General features: G+C 36.7%; 1 protein-coding gene and 1 pseudogene across 1 annotated transcript in view; one reads left to right on the plus strand and one right to left on the minus strand.

Annotated features, from left to right (window-relative positions):
- The window catches only part of TTC3 (tetratricopeptide repeat domain 3), a 121,000-nt gene that overhangs the window by 99,711 nt on the left and 1,712 nt on the right, over positions 1 to 19,577 (minus strand). Inside the window, exons 2-8 of the mRNA XM_005595963.5 lie at positions 6,798 to 6,952; positions 6,309 to 6,351; positions 5,841 to 5,991; positions 5,301 to 5,388; positions 4,053 to 4,106; positions 2,939 to 3,059; positions 247 to 332 (exon numbers count right to left, since the gene is read on the minus strand). Coding sequence (XP_005596020.4) covers positions 247 to 332; positions 2,939 to 3,059; positions 4,053 to 4,106; positions 5,301 to 5,388; positions 5,841 to 5,991; positions 6,309 to 6,351; positions 6,798 to 6,941 — 687 coding nt within the window. The 5' untranslated portion in view covers positions 6,942 to 6,952. The remainder of the gene's footprint in view (positions 1 to 246; positions 333 to 2,938; positions 3,060 to 4,052; positions 4,107 to 5,300; positions 5,389 to 5,840; positions 5,992 to 6,308; positions 6,352 to 6,797; positions 6,953 to 19,577) is intronic.
- Positions 2,785 to 2,898, plus strand: LOC123572712 (U2 spliceosomal RNA; annotated as a pseudogene).

Consider the following 19,577-nt stretch of genomic DNA (forward strand, 5'->3'; position numbering starts at 1 on the left):
CTGTTACCAAAGAAAATCATACTTCTTCAACTCATTAAAGACTAAAGTTTTTAAAAATCAAATTTTCACTTTCAATTAATGGTTTTTAAATCACTAGAAAACTCTGATCAAGATATTAGTTATTTCCCTCAAATATGTCATCCAGTTTTATGAACTGTATATTATCAGCAGTTTTATTAACTTCCTCTGAGTGTTAAAAGTTCTAATGGGCAAATCTTAAAATATATTTATAATATTCATTCTCACCTCTATACAATCCATACAACTTTGAGTTTTAAGTTCTTCAAGCAAATTGCAGTCTTCCATTACAATTTTAGTTATGTGGTACTTGTCTAAATTTTATTTTTAGGAGAGAGCAAGAGAGAATATTTGTTAAAAAAAATTGGTATTGATAATATTCTAATTCTTAAGTTAGGTGAGTCCACAAAGGTCCTATATTATTATTCTTTCTAAATAGCATGTTTCTTGTAACCTTGTATGTATATTAAATAACATAGTAAAAAATAAACTGATAAAATGTTGCAGAAAACATCAGTTATTGCTTGCTATGAATCTAATCTCACTTTTTACTTCTAGCAATAAAAAACCTTTATTTATTATTTTATTAGTTGCAATTGTATTTATAATAAATGCACTGTCATAAAATATTCCAAATAGGCCACATAATTACTTACTTCAGTAAACACTGTCAAGCATGTATGGTGTACCATGCACAATATTCAATAAAAATGTATGAAAACAAAAACCTGGAAAACTACTTTCTACAATATATTTAATATAAAGATGGAATAGCTCTTATTCAAAATGCTTGGGATCAGAAGTGTTTTGGATTTTGGATAATTTTGGATTTTGGAATATTTGCATTATACTGAGTGAGTATCCCAAATCCAAAAATTCAAAATGCTCCAATGAGCATTTCCTTCGAGTGTCATAGCGAAGCTCAAAAAGTTTCAAATTTTGGAGCATTTCAGATTTTGGATTTTTGATGCTCAACCTATTTTAAATAAATACTTTCAAATGTTTTTATTCAGTATTTTGACTCTCATGAGTAAAATGTTACAATGAGAAGTTGAAACACTATTATTACAACAATTTAATAAACTAAGATGCAGTAAGTAAAGTTTATCAGGCCTCATTTTCTACATTGTAAGCTATTATATAAAAAGGATGTTTTAAAGTAGAAAAAAAAAAAAAAATGTACTGCAACAAAACTATAGTTAAGCCTCTAGCCAAACATACTCATTTCTAAAGTGAAAAGAGCACCTAAAATTTAAGATTCAATAAAGGACCCAGGAAAGTCACCAAATAAATAAATTATAAGGAACAGAGTAAGATTACATGGAGGAAAACCTGGGCTTTGAGATCAGAGAGATCTGACTTACCTAGTCCTACCTACTGCTTACTAGACTGCAGAAACAACACTTAACCTCTCAAAGTCAGTGTGCACACTGCTAAAATAAAGATAATAACAGCCACCTTGCAGAGCTATTATAAAGAAAATAGAATGTAAAAAATCAGCTATCAGCCTAAAGAGGTGTACCCAATAAAAGATACTGCTTCTCCATTTCCACCACAATATCTAGTTTATAATTAAGGGCCTCCAAAACAATGAAGAGAACAACCTCTATCAGTGTAATACACCCCAGTGTCTAATAAACCTATGAGAAAGATGTGTCTTCATTTAATTCCTTTCTAGCACTTAAGTCAATAGTGCAAAATTTGCCTTTATCTCAGCAGAGATGGTAAATTATTGGTCATCATCTACTGAAAACCCAAATCTTTCCGGTTTCAAGATTCCTATAACTACACTATAAAAACACTGCTAATATTCAAATGCTTTAAAGAAAAATATTTCACACAGTAAAAGAAGTATGTAAGGCAGTTACCTTATACATAAAAGAATAACAGACTCATGAAGAAAATAAAAATCATAAGCTTAGCTTCGGTTACTTTTTCTTACAAAGGAGACTACCCAGTTGTGGTCTCTCTCTATTTTTTTTTTTTTTTTTTTGAGATGGAGTCTCTGTCGCCCAGGCTGGAGTGCAGTGGCGCCATCTCGGCTCACTGCAAGCTCCGCCTCCCAGGTTCACGCCATTCTCCTGCCTCAGCCTCCTGAGTAACTGGGACTACAGGTACTTGCCACCATCCCCGGCTAATTCTTTTGTATTTTTAGTAGAGACGGGATTTCACCGTGTTAGCCAAGATGGTCTCGATCTCCTGACCTCGTGATCTGCCCGCCTCAGTCTCCCAAAGTGCTGGGATTACAGGCGTGAGCCACCGCGCCCGGCCTAGTTGTGGGCTCTGAGTATTACATATAATAGCTTACGATATCCATTCAGCAACAATTTTTAAAGTACGATGTCACAAAAATCATTAAGACAAAAAATATAGAATAAAATTAACTACCGGTTTGAAATTCTCTTTTTCAGGCATACATAACAAAAGAAAAACCTTTTTTTTTTTTTTTGAGACGGAGTCTCGCTCTGTCACCCAGGCTGGAGTGCAGTGGCGTGATCTCGGCTCACTGCAAGCTCCGCCTCCCGGGTTCACGCCATTCTCCCGCCTCAGCCTCCCAAGTAGCTGGGACTACAGGTGCCCGCCACCACGCCCGGCTAGTTTTTTTTTTGTATTTTTAGTAGAGACGGGGTTTCACCATGTTAGCCAGGATAGTCTCGATCTCCTGACCTCATGATCCACCCGCCTCGGCCTCCCAAAGTGCTGGGATGACAGGCTTGAGCCACCGCGCCCGGCCTGAAAAACATTTTTTAAAAATTCTAAGAAGACATCGCTTCTCGGCCTTCTGGCTAAGATCAAGTGTAGTATCTATTCTTATCAGTTTAAACTTCTAAGATAAATTAGAAATCACATAACTACACATCTCTTTCCCAAATACCTTTAAAAACTGAGTCAAGTAACAATTTAAAGCATTTATACTTACATTCAGTAAAGAAAATACTTAACATAGGCCAACAATTGTCAATTGATCCTAATTTAGTTAGAATTGTTACATCGCCTGCATATTTTATCCAATTCAGAGCTTCTTCCATTGCCAAGATTTTCTGTTTCAAAAGAGAAATGAAGAATGGGGATTTGGTTATTAATTCTAAATTTGCATGTGGCATTATAAAGTCATCTTATGCAAGTATTTCAGATCCTTAATACAAAACTGGTGCAACCACTTATTTTTTGCTACTCCGGCACGTAACCTAGAGTAGACAAACTCTGACATGTAAATTAACAGATACCATGGACTCACATATGCTACCTCTTCGGGAGACCTCAGACCACCCTCAGAGCTCAAGATGCTTCTGCAATTATTACAGACCTGGAATTTGAGGTCTACAACCTGGCCAGACTGCTTGGGGTAGCAGGCGAGTGCAATATAACAAGGTGGATGAGGGTTCTCAGATCTCATCTACACAAAGACCTCCATCCTTACCCCAAGGTTAAATTTATAGATTAAAGTTCTCCAGAGGAACTCCATATTTTATGTGGTCTGTGACAAACAGAAGAATAAGGAGATAAAGAACAAGGGGAAGATATGTCTGGGCAAATGGGCACTCAGTACAGTGATCTCCATGAAGGATCAAGAATTCACAGAAACGTTATTTGTACTTCTAGCATCTAAAGTAACTTCAAAATTTAAAGTTAACAATGGGCTTAAGGTAAACATAGATGTTTATGGCATCAGTATAATTTAAAATTGGTTTAACATTGAATCTGGAGATTACCTAGTAATTACATATCAAAAAATATTCATACCAGAGGCCTAATAATTTCATTTGGGGAAACATAAGCCAGGTAAATAATCTAAAAGAGAAAAAGAATCAACTTGTAAAATAGGCTCAAAATTATACTATGTACATGGGTTAAAAAAAAAGATCCAAACCCCCAAAATGAGGAGTCTGCTTAAGGAAAATATAGAAGTCAATACTACCAAACCCCACATATAGAACATTGAGCGTATGGACTCAATACAAGGGGAAATGAGCAGTGAGGTAACTGCCACTCATCCACAGTGGCTGTGCCAGGTTCTGTGTTTAACCACTTACATTTTCTATTTTACAACCAATTCTCAATAAGCCTCCAATGAGGAACGAATCATTCTGAAAAATAAAAAAAGGACATATTTTTTCCTTATTCAGTCAATTCTACTTGAATTTTCTAATGGAAAAATGGCCTACATTTTAGTAACACTACTATACGTACACAATAGTACACTTCCAACAAGCATTTACATGACCAAGTTACCCCTTAAGACCCTAAGACAAGAAATTCCAAAATAGTCTCCCATAGGGTTCTAGTAGTAAAATAACTTAGTGTAATCTTTAGACATGCGAGTTTGTTTTTTTTTTTTTTTCAGACAGGGTCTCACTGTATCACCCAGTCTGGAGTGCAGTGGCGCAATCTTAGCTCACCACAACCTCCTGCTCCCAGGCTCAAGCGATTCTCCTGCCTCAGTCTCCCAAGTAGCTGGGATTACAGGCACGTGCCACTACCACCCAGCTTATTTCTGTATTTTTAGTAGAGGCGAGGTTTCAACATGTTGGCCAGGCTGGTCTCAAACTCCTGACCTCAAATGATCCACCTGCCTCAGCCTCCCAAAGTGCTGGGATTACAGACAAGAGCCACTGTGACCAGCCGACATGAATTTTCAAAGTTCATTGCACTAGGCCAGGCGTGGTGGCTCACACTAGGCCAGGTGTGGTGGCTAACATTTGTATGTTACTGCAAATAACTACTGCAGAAAATAAACATCAGAATGCCCTTTCTAAATTTAATAGTACCAAGAACAACACTTGACTCCATAACCAACTGAAATTTAAAAAGCTATCCAACAGCTTTCAAAAAAAATTTTAAAACCACAAAAACTCTCAACTTATCTCAACAGTGTAAGGAAGGACACCTCCTCAAATCTGCCCTGATAGTCTACCTACCCAAAGACAAAATATTTGTTGATGGTGATGTGATTTTATATCAACAGATGGAGCACATCACTTTCAGAACCGGTGGCAAAGGTTTCTATGAACCCATGCACCGCTTTCTGTGACAAGTTCCAACTTCTATCCTTTAACGACAAGATGCAGTCCTGGGCCCCAGCGTAGAACCCTGACAGCAACCATTTCACTGATCTCTCAAATACTGAGCACGCACTGATGGATAGCAGATTCATCTCAGGTTAACCAAAACGAAAACCATTACCTGTTAATTGCTATAAATTAGTCATATGAGTCTAACACCATATAAATGTTTATTATTTAAACCAAGGGCTCAGGGGGAACCTACATTCTACCACTTACAGCAACTTTCTTTGCCAAATCCACAATATCTTCCATCAACTCAAGATGTTGTAATTTCTTCAAACTTATCTCAGAAGCACGTGAATTGCTTAAAGACAAATTTATTTTTTAAAAGATTAGATTATCATATATACAAATTCATTTAACTTCATGCTTAACTATGTATCTCAAACCATTAAAAAAATAAGTTCTCTTTTTCTTCACTCTAGGTAACAATAACTAAGCTATTTATTCAATGAACAAAATACTGTATCTTTTTCCTCTCTTCTGTACTATAACACTGATATTTATAAACAAACATGTTAATTCTTCCTGACTCAGCTTCTAGTCTACCATCTAGTACTATTCAGAATTTCACTGATTATGTTACAATTATTCATTCACATCCAAATCTCAAGCTTTGTTTTTTCCACCCTATTAGACAAAAGTTGAGCAGCATACAAGAATAAGACATAAGTCTTCCAGTGAACTTGCATTCCTTTGTATTGGGTAACATGCTTACCACTGCCCATACAAAATGAGTAACATATAGTAACTTACTTGGCGTCCACACAGGGATGCAATCGTGATATTACAGAACTGTTTTGATGTTGAAACAGAAGTGGCCAGAAGATGTTTATTTTAATGGCATCACAATAATCTTGCAGGACAGAAATTGGTTTACTACACCATATACTGCAGATGTCAAATTCTTAATTTAAAAAGAAGTTTAAAATTAATGTTTGTGCCTCATTTTTTAATGAATCAACACTGTTAATAGTAAAAAGGCAAAAATGGATATGGAGAGGGAAGAAATGAATGAAGTATTTTAGCCTGTTAAATGTTAAGAATATTTAAGTGCTGGCTAAAACTCTATTTTAACAAAGAAAAGTTCTGACTTCTAGTGAAAAACTAGTAAGAATACATGTTTAAAAGGCATAGAAATCTGTTGTATTGTTATGACAGGATGGGTGGACCTCCCTTTATAGTATTTCCATATATTAACATTAAAAATACCAATGTACTCACCTAAATTCCTCTCACTTTGGATATAATCTTTATATTGCATACCCTAAAAAGAAGAAAATTATTTTTATTTGTGTCTAATAAAATGGAAAAGTACAGTTCTTGATTTTTGATCTAAGGATTACCAGAACTAACCAAAGAACTTTCAGTGGACATTTATTTATATTATAGCTTCAAACACATCTTCAGCCAATGAGGCTTAATTTGAGACCCTTTTTACAGTATTTCCTGAGTTTGCTTCTATGGCTCTCCCCAAGAGCTTTTCTAATTCCCTGTCAGAAAACCACCTTTTGCCACCACTTGTCTTCTGGCATTCCACAATCTTATTTTTGAGCCAGTGCTTACTTTCCCTTCTCAAATCAACTTTTCAACAGCATGTGTACCTCCCTGTCAAAATGCACATACCACAAAAACATCTTTACTCAGAGAGCCCTAAACCAGAAAACCTTCAGTACACAATGTCAAAAATGAAAAATTAGCAAACCTACTTACCACCCCATCACAGTAAAGCTGAGTCACACGAACATAATCATTGCTCATAAATTCAGCAGCAAAGACACAATCGTCCACATCAGGGCAATCTTCTAACAAGGCATAATCTGTCACAGTGAAATCTCCCTCAGCAAAATTGTCCATGATGCACAAGTCTAAGGAGACAACACAAACTCAAGTCAGTAATTAAATCATTTGAGATGACAGAAGAAAGTTTTCCTGGCTTCTATGGTATATTAGAAAAATACTTGGAACCTATGTCCCAAGGAAATAACTTCTACCAGAACACTGAGCTCCGAAAGATTCTCGTCCCCATTCTGCTGACTTTTCCCCTGACTCTCTCCAGATAATTTAATCTATTTCTTCCTTTCCTTAGGTTCACATATTCACCATCTCTACTCTAAGTTAATCTGTTTACATGTCTCCTTTAAATGGAGGATCACTAAGGGCATCTTATTTATCTCTGTATGTGCCTAGCACATGGTAAGCTCTCAAATAAGTGTTTGCTGAATGAAGAAAAGACATCTTCCCCTTGCTGCACTTGTACCCTACCTGCTTTTACTGCATTCTGTGAAATGCGCCATTTCATCATACACAAACTGTTATATTCTCAACCTCAACTAAATCCTGACTCCGCTGAGAACTTTCCTATCAACTGCTCATATTTTCCTACTCATCTCGCAGTGTGTTTCTATCTTGGGCAAAGGAGTAGGGCTAGAGTGGTACAGGGGAAGTCTGCCAATCTCCTAACTCCTCAAGGCAGCATCCAGACCTTCCATCCTCCTATCAACTGCTGCTTCTAACGCTCTCACAACTACTGCAATACACAATCAGCACTGCTAAACTGCAAAAAGGAAAAAACCCTCACATTATCAAAAGCCATGTTTTAAAAATACTTATTTCAATGGGGGACCAAGGGGGTTAGTGCTAAAGTTTCAGACTAAGGGTTTTTTTTTTTTTTTTTCCTGAAGAAACTTTAATAATAAGGATTTTTATAGTTATCAGAGAATAGCTACATAGGCTAAACATCACTGAAAAATGCACCATTTTATTACTTCTAGCTCTTGCTCATATAATGGCTTTCTTTTCTTATCATCGCCAGCACATCATTAACACTATTCCTTGTACCTCTCACTTCACCATTATTATCCTACTATTGTTAGGATAAACCAAGTTTCTTCTTTCCAAAGCAAGACCACCACCAGTCCTTGAAATACAAATCTATGTATTTAATCAATCCATCTCATGATGTCCAAATTGCTGTATGAAAACTTCACAATCTCACAAGTGAAGAATAATAACAATCTTCCTAGCAAATTATTTGTACTATGTGTCACACACTGTACCAAATGTTTTACATGCATAATTTCACTAATCCTCAAGCAGTTCTTCTTAGCAGGCACAATTATCATCATCTCCACAGTAAAGATGGGAAAACGCTCACTTAAGTAATTTGCTCATGTCACCAAGCTAGGAAGGATTCAAATCCAGTCTTTAGTTGTCATAGCTTCTGTTCTCAAACACTCTCTTTTACTACATCTACTTTTCCTGTCATTGTCACCCATTTATCTCTTGGTTACTGTAATGTTTCAAGATCACTGGCAACTAGTTCACAGTGTTTTTCTCTTTCCTCCAAATTCTGACATCATCCCAGCCACATCGAGGTCCATGCACACAATATTCTAGCCTTGTAGTTTAACAACCTCCTCAACTAACATGAACTTCACTGCCTACCTCACTAGGCTCTCCCACCCGAGAGTGACACCTCAGATCACTACCTGGGTCAAAACCAGTTGTAAAACTTTTTATTAACTCCTCTCTGATCATAGCCAAGAGTCATTATGGCTCATGTCTTCCTGATTTCCTACCACAGCCATTCTTCAACTTCATCAAGAACTCTTCATTTTTCACCCATCTGAATCCTCCTTCTCATTCACTCTCGGTCTCCTAGAATTGGTTTCCACTTCGACCTTTCAAGGGAAACTGCTTTCATGAAGATCACTAATGACCTTCCACAAAAGACTGCTTATCTATAATGTCTAGAACCTGACCTACTTTGCATGAATATTTCTAGAGTTTAAAAAAATTTAACTCTAAAAGTGAACCATGACCAGAAAACATAAGATACTGGATGGAGCACCCAAACTATAGCACATGATGTGAGGTATATGCTAAACTCACTTGTCTTACAAATTTTTTTGGCATAAAATACAGAAAGAGCCAAGAACTGTCACAGCCCACACATCATGGCGTCAATTACAATACAATTAATGCGCTCATACCTGGCAGACTGATACTGGTCATTCAAGTCTGGCAAATCTCACTGGTAACACACACAGCACCAATTGTACCATAATTACGACACTGGGGTAAATTTTATTTTCTATTTTTTGTTTGTTTGTTTGTTTGAGACGGAGTCTCACTCTGTCACCCAGGCTGGAATGCACTGGCACGATCTCGGCTCACTGCAACCTCCACTTCCCGGGTTCAAGCGATTTTCCTGCCTCAGCCTCCCAAGTAGCTGGGATTATAGGCGCCCACCACCACGCCTGGCTAATTTTTGTATTTTTAGCAGAGACAGGATTTCACCATATTGGCCAGGCTGGTCTTGAACTCCTGACCTTGTGATCCACCAGCCTCGGCCTCCCAAAGTGCTGGGATTACAGGCGTAAGCCACCACACCCGGCCTTGTATTTTAACTAGAGAGGCAATGTGACAAAGTGGTTAAGAACATGGACTCTGTAGCCAAGACTCTCGGCTTGAATCCTGGCTCTCTTGTTTCCTTGGGTGTGTGATCTTGGGCAAGTTACTTAACCTCTCTGTACTGCTTCTGTTTCCTCACATATCAAATGGGGATAACGATATTACCTACCTGATCAATCAGTTAATACATGCTAAGTGCTTTGAAGAGTACCAGGTATATGGGAAATGCTATAAATACCAGCTATTATTAACATTAACGTTAGATGAGTATTTTTAAAATCCACTGTTTGGATGCTTCCAGCTAAATAGTCTACCTTAATTGCTAAATCCAAAGAGCACTTTTCAGCTTACAACTTACTTGACACTGTGGACCACTTCCTCCTCAGAACTCTTCATTTGGACTCCAAAGACCATCTTCTCCTGGTTTTCCTCCTATTCGTCTGGCTGCTCTTCCTCAGTTTCCTTCATGGGCTCTTCTTCTCCATTCCCCGCCACCCAATGTCAACTCTCTTTTCTTCTCACTCTTACTCTCTCCTTGGGTGAATTTATCCACCACACCCATGACTTAACACAGCACTTTCTGAACTTGCATCGTTTGCATAGCTTCACCATGATTTTTGCCATTTCCATGTATCACATATACTTTTAGTTAGTATTTCCCTTTTATTGAGCTCGCTTGGCCTAAGTGATGATGTCCATGATTATCAAAGGTTAGATGTGCAAGTTATGTTTCTCATACACATTAAATTCCTATCTATTAAAATTTTTTCAAGTGCTTATCTATGTACCCAGTTTAAATTATCTCATATGCACTACAGTAAGCAATGGCTTCCAAACTTCCAAATGCTGAAGACTCCCAAATCCTTCCAGGCGAGGTTGTATCTTTTGACTTCTAGACCCTACTAGAACTACAACAGGATCTTAACCAAGATGTCCCACAAGCCCCTCTGAATCAGTAAGTTCAAAAACAAACATCTTTTCCTCAAAAACAAACATATGAAACCAAGTTCTTTCCTCTTTCTGTATGTTGTTTATCAGTTAATTGTTCCACATGCCATTTTACTACCCAAACCTAAACCCTGGGAGTCAACCTAGTCTCCTCATTCTCCTTCAACATTTCTGTCCAACTGACCACAAACTCTTGTCATTTCTGCTTCCCTAAGAAATCTAAAATTAGCACACAAATACTTCTTCATGCCCAGTGCCACTGCCTTCACTGTTTCTCCTCTGAACTAATTTAACAAGCAGTCTCCTAACTGGTCAGGCTTGCCTTCAATCTTGGCACCCTCTAAAACTCTTATCATGTGACTGTACTGCTTAAAACCATGCAACAGCTTCCCTTCAGCTTGAAAATAAAGTCTAACTTCCCTAATATAAGCATAGAAGGCCTTTTGTGATCTTGCTCCTGCTTTTATCCCCAGTCACTCCACAACACACAACCTAGAAGCCAGTCATACCCCAGTCCTTCCCAAACAAAACTTATTCTGTAACCACCTAATGCTATCAGTTCTTAATACCCAATTCCAGGAAGCATTTCCTGATCTTCCTACTACGATCAAGTTGATTTTTGCACCTCTTCTCTATAAACAAGAGCATCCTACCCATGTCTCTGACAGCCGTTTTCACACTGTTTGGCCATCACAGGTTTCTCTCTGTAGGGTCACTATGGATCTAGAGGATATACTGTGCCATCCACTTGTCATCTGTACTGCCATTTACTTAATAGTTTTCTTTAGGATAACTCAAATCTTAACTTAGATGCAAACTAGTTTTAATAGAAATGTTGATATCACCAAGAAAGCTTGTTTGGTACCATAAAATTTTTTCTAATACAAACAAAAATATACTACTAAAATTAAATATTAAAATAAAGAGCTTCTGACCCCATCAGTTATGGTGAACTAGGCACTCTGGGGGAAGGTACTATTGGGAGGAAAAAGGTAGATCCTAGATTTAAAAAAAAAAAAAACACTTTTTGGATGATTTTGCTGAGACCATAGAAATAGGGGAACATCTGAAGCCACCCTCTCCATGCAAAAGCAACAAACCTTGAGCTAGAAATTAAACTTGGCTACAGTTTAGTGCTACCAGTGGTGGTACCAAGAGCAGTAGTAGGATCAGGACACTGAGCTCTGGGCTAGAAGCAAAACGTAGGAACTTAAAAGTGATGCCACCTAAACTTCCTAGCTCCCAGACAAAGCCGATAGAAATGCTTTCAGAAAGAAAGCATCCCCAAATTAGACTCTCAAGATTCCCACAAAGATCAAACAGAAGTTCGTAATCAATGATCACCAAACACATGAGGTGACAGCTACATTGAGGGAGAGACAACAGAAGAAAAAAAAAAGGCAATTAAGTTTAGACATCCCCTCCCCAAGGATATCAGACATTGGGAATGTCTGATATAGTCTACAGAATAGCTATAGAGTCATAAAAATCAGCATATAACATGAGAATGTGAAGAATGACTGAGCATATCAAAAAAGAACCAAGCAGAACTTTTAGAAATTAAAAACGTAATCGTTAAAAGAAAAAAAAAAGATGGGACGGGTTCTAACCCATCCCAAAAAGATCCTAACAGAGGATATTAGGCACAGTTGAAGAGAAAATTGGTGAACTAAAATATATGCCTTATGAAATTACCCAGCACTGTAAATTCTGGTAAAGAGAAACAAAGAGATAAAAAATATGAAAGACAAAGAATAAATGATCTGGAAACAGTTTAGTGTATATATATATATCCAGTTAAAGTTCCAGCAGGAGAGAAGAGATTAATGAGACATAATATTTAAAGAATACAGGGCTCAGAAACTTCTAGATCTCATGAAACACAAAATGCAGAATCATGAAACACATGCATCCAAAATAGGATAAATATAATCTCTATCTAGTCTTAGAAGTGAAATGATGTAACACGAAAGACAGAAAATCCAACGTAACTAAAAGAAAAAGGACATTTTCTTCAAAAATGCATAAATAGGCTGGGCGCAGTGGCTCACGCCTGTAATCCCAGCACTTCAGGAGGCTGAGGCGGGCAGATTTTGAGGTCAACAGATCGAGACCATCCTGGCCAACATGGTGAAACTCCATCTCTACTAAAAATACAAAAATTGGCCAGGCGTAGTGGCAGGCGCCAGTAGTCCCACTTACTCGGGAGTCTGAGGCAGGACAATCACTTGAACCCGGGAGGCGGAGGTTGCAGTGAGCCGAGATCGCGCCACTGCACTCCAGCCTGGCAACAGAGAAAGACTCCATCTCAAAAAAAAAAGAAAAAGAAAAAGCATAAATAAAACTGGCAGCACACTTTGCATAAGCAACGGTAGACTAGTATTCCTATCCTACTGACTGAAAAGAAACACCAACCTACAACTGTACATCCATCAAAATGATCTGTCAAGAACAAAGGTAAAATAAAAATACTTTTAGATTTTTTTTAATATCTAAAACTGAGTCAACCACCAACCAAGACACTTGGAACTTACCAATTAAAAGACAGAGGTTGTCGGCCGGGCGCGGTGGCTCAAGCCTGTAATCCCAGCACTTTGGGAGGCCGAGACGGGCAGATCACGAGGTCAGGAGATCGAGACCATCCTGGCTAGCACGATGAAACCCCATCTCTACTAAAAAATACAAAAAAATTAGCCAGGCGAGGTGGCGGGCGCCTGTAGTCCCAGCTACTCGGGAGGCTGAGGCAGGAGAATGGTGTAAACCTGGGAGGCAGAGCTTGCAGTGAGCTGAGATCCGGCCACTGCACTCCAGCCTGGGTGACAGAGTGAGACTCCGTCTCAAAAAAAAAAAAAAAAAAAAAGACAGAGGTTGTCAGGTGAGATTAAAAGAAAAATCCAGTAATATGTCCCTTATAAGAGATATTTAAACTGTAAGGACACTTAAAAAAATCAAAGTAGGCCGGGCGCGGTGGCTCAAGCCTGTAATCCCAGCACTTTGGGAGGCCGAGGCGGGCGGATCACAAGGTCAGGAGATCGAGACCACAGTGAAATCCCGTCTCTACTAAAAATACAAAAAATTAGCCGGGCGCGGTGGCGGGCGCCTTAGTCCCAGCTACTCAGGAGGCTGAGGCAGGAGAATGGCGGGAACCTGGGAGGCGGAGCTTGCAGTGAGCCGAGATCGCGCCGCTGCACTCCAGCCTGGGCAACAGCGTGAGACTCCGTCTCAAAAAAAAAAAAAAAAAAAAAATCAAAGTAAAATGAAGGAAAAGAACATTCCAGGTAAATTAGCACCAAAAGAAAGATGGGATCAGACAAAAAGCCTCTAAGACAAAGAAGCAAACTTAGAGAAGATCACAATATAGTGAAGGTTTGAGCCACTAGGAAAACAATGTTAAGCTTGCACGTAGCTAATAAAAGTCTCAAAATACAGAAGAACAAAAATTGTTAGAACTACAGGAAATCTGTTAGAAACTAGTAATGGCAGGATATTGCAACACATTTCTCTAAGTTAAGATACGATAAACCAAAATTAATAAGGATAAAGACTACCAGAACTACACAAGTAACAAGTTTTACCTAATAGACACTTAACAATTACAGAATATATATTCTTCACAAGAATACACAGAACAGTTCTAATAATTCACTATGTACAAGGCCATAAAGCAAGGGCAAAAAAAAAAAAAAAAAAAGATGTTAAAAAGATAAAACATTCTCTGGCAACACAATTAAGAAATCAATAATTAAAGGAAAACAATACAGACACATTTGAAAATTTTACAACGTCTAAGAAACTCATAAGTCAAAGAAAAAATCAAAATAGAAATTTAAAAAATACTTAGATTTGAAAGTTAATGCAAATACTATAAATTAAATTATGTTAGATAAAGCGAAAATGAACTTTGAAGAAGTTTATAGCCTTGCATGCTTATACTAGGAAATAAGAATGTTGAAAATTAATGCTAAGTGTGTAATTTAAGTGAGAAAAATAGTTAAATAACAAACTGAAAGTAAAATGAAATAATAAAAGAGAAAAAAGATCAATGAAATAAAAAACAAATAATAGAACAAATTAGGCCAAAAGTTAATCCTTTGCCAAGATTTAAAAAACGGACAAACTTTTAGTAAGACTGATCAAGAAAGAGAAGTCAGACATAAATAACATTCAAAATGAGAAAAGGGGAACACATACACAAATAAAACAGATATTAAAAACAGAATTAATGCCATACCATGAGCAGTGGCTCACGCCTATAATCCTAGCACTTTGGGAGGCTGAGGTGGGCGGACCACTTGAGGTCACGAGCTTGTGAGCAGTCTGGCCAACATGGTGAAACTCCGTCTCCACTAAAAATAGAAAAAAATCAGCCAGGCATGGTGGCGCACTCCTGTAATCCCAGCTACTTGGGAGGCTGAGGCAGGAGAATCTCTTGAACCCGGGAGGCGGAGGTTGCAATGAGATGGCACCATTGTACTACTCCAGCCTGGGCAACAGACAGAGACTCCATGTCAAAAAAAAAAAAAAAACTATAAACTTCATGTGAAGAACTTAAAAATTATGATAAAAGGACAAATTTCTAAAACTTACCAAAACTGACTAAAAGAAATAGAATACCTGAACAGTCCTATGACTATTCAACTAATTACTACTAAAATTCTATGAAGAAAACATTAGATCCAAATGACCTTATAGTTAAGTTCCACCAAGCTTTTAAGAAACAAATCACTCCAATCCAAACTCTCCCAGGGAACAGAAAAAGAGCAACTACTCTCTAACTCATGGTATAAAGTTAGTGTAACTTTAATACCAAAGTCAGATAAGACAGCCAATAAAGAAAAATGAGAGGTGATTCTAGTCACAAACAGACACAAAAATCTAAATAAAATACGAGCAAATTCAAACTAGTAGTTCATAAAAATACAATCTATAAAGACCAATTTGGGTTTATGTCAAGAAAGAATATAAAAGAAAATGAAGTTTTAAATCTACAAAATGGAATTCATTACATTTAACAGATTAAAGGAGAAAAGACACAAGATATTCTCAACAAGTGCAGAAAAGCAAGTGACAACTGCAAAGACATCCCTAACTTAATCAAAGGTATCTACAAAAATTCATAGCAAATGTAATTCTCAGCGGAGAAATATTCTCCTTAAAATTGAGAACAAGACCTCTATGCCCACTCTAATCGCTTCTAACGAACAACCCTAATCACTTCCATTGAACGTAAGTATAAAGTATGCCAGCACATTTAAGACCAAAAAAATGAATAAATTAAAAGCAAAAATAACTAGAATTAAAGAACTAAAACTGTCACTATTTGCAAGTGATATAATTATCCACACAGAAAACCCAAAGGAATTTCAGAAAAAAAATTAGTAGTAAGTTTATCAAGTGGATGACTAAAGGGTCAATATTTTAAAAAATTCATTAAATTTCTATTTAACAATAAATAAGTTAAAATATTTACTAACAAATAAGTTAAAATAGAATCTTTAAGAGTACCACCATTTATAATAGCAACAAAAACAATAACATCAGAATCAACATATAAAAAGTAGATCTCTATGGAGAAAATCATAAAACTACACTAAAACCTTACATAAATAGAGATACATACCATATTCTTAGATAAAAAGGTTCAAAATCTTAAAGATTTTGATTCTCCCCCAAACTGATTCAATTAATTCCAATTAATACCCAAAGGGTTATTCATGTCATGTAACAAGTTAATTATTAAGAACAAATGACCAAAAACAGGTGAGATTAAAGTCCTTCCCAGATACCAAGATTTCAAGTAAAACTATAGTATTAATGATTAAGACAGTGTGGTATGAACACAGAGACAGACAAGGTGACAAGTGACACCAAAAGGCAAGCCAAAAACAGACCCATGAAGGTAGTAACTAAACATGTAAAAGTATGGCACAGCAGATCATTGGTGAACAGAGGGCCAATTCAATACATGGTACGGGGATAATTAGAACCACACAGGAAAAATGAATGTGGATCACTATCTCACAACATACACAAAAATCAATTCCGGATGAATTACGAACTTAATTGCGAAAGATATCATTTTAAAACCTCTAAAAAGAAATAGAGGAATGTCTTTATAAGCCCAAGGCAAGAAAGGTTCCAATTAGATTATGATAAGATTAAGAACTTCTATTCACCAAAATATACCATAAAGAGTAGAAAGACAGGCCACAAACCAGAAGATATTTACAATGCACATCATCAATGTTACCAGTTTATCCTTTTTAAAAGACAACTCATCAGAACAAAGGGTAAAATATATAACTAGATATTTCATAAAAAGGAAACAAAGACAGTTCATAAACATACAAAAGATGCTCAATCTCATTAATAACAAAAAAATGCAAATTAAAACCACAATGCATCATTTCATACCCATTCCATTGGCAAATACTAAGTCTGACAATAACAAGTGTTGGAGAGGTTGTAGATCAACTGTAACTCTTACACACTGTTGATCAAAGTATATAAACAGACAAAACTGCTGGCCAAAGTACAAACTGATACCACCCCTTCAGAAAGCAATCTGACATTATTTTGTAAAGCTGATCATTCATACCTCTTGATCTAGCAATCCCATTTCTAACAAACAGCTTACTATAGTGGTATGGCAGTATTTCTTTCTCTTTTCTTTTGCTTTTGCTGCTGAACAAATTAACATGGTGGTATTCCAACATCCCCCTCCCTTTTTTTTTTTTTTGCTCACCAACCACTAAAAGTGCTTTTTAAAATTACATACCCTTTACCCATTAAGGTGACATTTTAAAAATATCACTATTAGATTAAATAATTGCAAAGGGTGAATTTGACTTTCTAGAATATCACAGTAACATTTTAAAGTAAAACTGATATCTCATTCTTTTAAATGTATAATTATTACCAGCATATGGTTGGCCAAAAAATATACCCTGATAATATAAAAAATGAAACTTTATTGGAAATGTATCTCTTAAGGAAATGGATGGGGAAGTGCCAGGATTAAAAGAGGCTTTCCCTAACACTATAGTGATATTTTAAAGTATCCCTTTGTAGGCCGGGCACAGTGGCTTAAGCCTGTAATCCCAGCACTTTGGGAGGCCAAGTCGGGTAGATCACCTGAGGTCAGGAGTTCAACACGTGCCTAGCCAACATGGTGAAATCCCGTCTCTACTAAAAATACAAAATTAGCTGGGTGTGGTGGTGTGCGCCTGTAATCCCAGCTACTTGGGAGGCTGAGGCAAGAGAATCACTTGAACTTGGGTGGCAGAGGTTGCAGTGAACTGAGATCGTGCCATTAAACTCCAGCCTGGGCAAAAAGAGCAAAACTCCACTCAAAAAAAAAAAAAAAATTATCCCTTTGTTCTCCCCAAGGGAATTTTCCCACTTAGGGCAGTGCCACAGTAAGATTCCACAAGAACCTGTGGTTTGCCTTTCTTATGTAAAGTGCAACGTCAGAAACATAAGGTGAGAAAGTAGCACTAGCAGGAAGCCGCAGGTATTACCAATTTTAGGAAAGTGTACCTATGGAATGTAATGATCTAGAAACTGATTCATTAACATTATTTGTACCCACACACTCCTTAGCAAATCTTCATTACTACTCTGGGGCTCATATACCCCAGTGTGAAAATTAGAGAAATTCTTACAACTGTGAACCAAAAAGTATGTACAAGAATCTTCATAACAGCAAAACCGAGAAACAACCAAAATGCCCATCAACAGAAGAATGCACACACTGTGTTATATTCACACATGGAATATTACACAGCAGTGAAAATTAATGACTTACATCTATACCCAATATTAGTAACTCAGAAACATAACATCAAGTGAAATAAGCAAGTCCCAGAAAACTATACCCAATATGATTTTTTCCACTCAAAAACAACAGAAACCATACAATACATTTTTGAGGGATGTATACATATCTGATAAAATCATTTTTAAAAACAAGGCATGATATACACAATTCAGGATAGTAGTCACCTCTGGAAGTAAGCACATTCAATATTGGTCATTTTGATAATTAGATTGAGTGGTGAATTCATAGATGTTCATTTTATTGTTTTGCTATACAGCTTGCATATGTTTTACATATATTTTGAATTTATCAAATACTACAATAAAATGGAGAGGAAAAGAAAAATTTTTTTAAACATTCATCATATGAAAAAAATACTTATAATTAAATCACCTCATCTGCCACTAAAGAGGTACATATTTAACATATCATGAAAATTCTATCTATACATCAACCATAGGAACTGACATGCATTAGGTATACAATAAATGTTCATTGGAATTACTCTTATGAGAACCAAAGGAGATAAAGACTAAGCCAATTAGCTGCAAGAGATAAATCCATAGGCTGACACAGGGCTACAAAAGAAGCCAAGGTGGCTACGAGCAAATTTAGCAGCAACCAAAAGTCCTAAGGAAGCTGGTCAGTAAAGAGACGGCAAAAATGTAAAGTCTAATAACATATAAAGTGTTAGCAGGATTGTGAGGAAATGGTGTTCTCACTCAACACCAGTGACAGTGAAAATTGGTACAACCACTTCGAGAGCTTCTGTGATATTTGGTTAAGTTGAAGATGCACATAGCCTACAATCCAGCATATCTACTACTTAGTTGTATTTCCTACAGAAAACTTCCAAATGTGTGCACAAGCAGACAAGTACAAAGATATTTATTGCAGGACTGTTTTTAAGAGTCAAAAACCGAAACAAGTTCAAAGTCTATCAACAGCGGAATGTATAAATAAATATGGTATATTCATACAATGCAATTCTATACCAGCAATTAAAATGAATGAACCAAAGATATCACAGTTATTCAATTTGTTCATATATCAACCTCAAAATATGATGCTGAGCAAAAAAAAAAAAAAGCAAGTTGCAAAAAGGCATGTATATTTTAATACCATTAAAGTTTAAAAACAATAGAATATATTGTGTGTGGATTCACCATGATCAAAGTATAAAATATGCAGAGTAAAGATATACACAAACCTCAACGCAGTGGCTATCTCTAGAAAAGGAGGGGAAGGAACTGAGAGCAATTTTATTTCTTTAAAAAAAAATCTGAAGTAAATTTGGCAAAATATTAAAT

Source organism: Macaca fascicularis, chromosome 3 (genome assembly GCF_037993035.2).
Source record: "Macaca fascicularis isolate 582-1 chromosome 3, T2T-MFA8v1.1".
Taxonomy (NCBI): domain Eukaryota; kingdom Metazoa; phylum Chordata; class Mammalia; order Primates; family Cercopithecidae; genus Macaca; species Macaca fascicularis.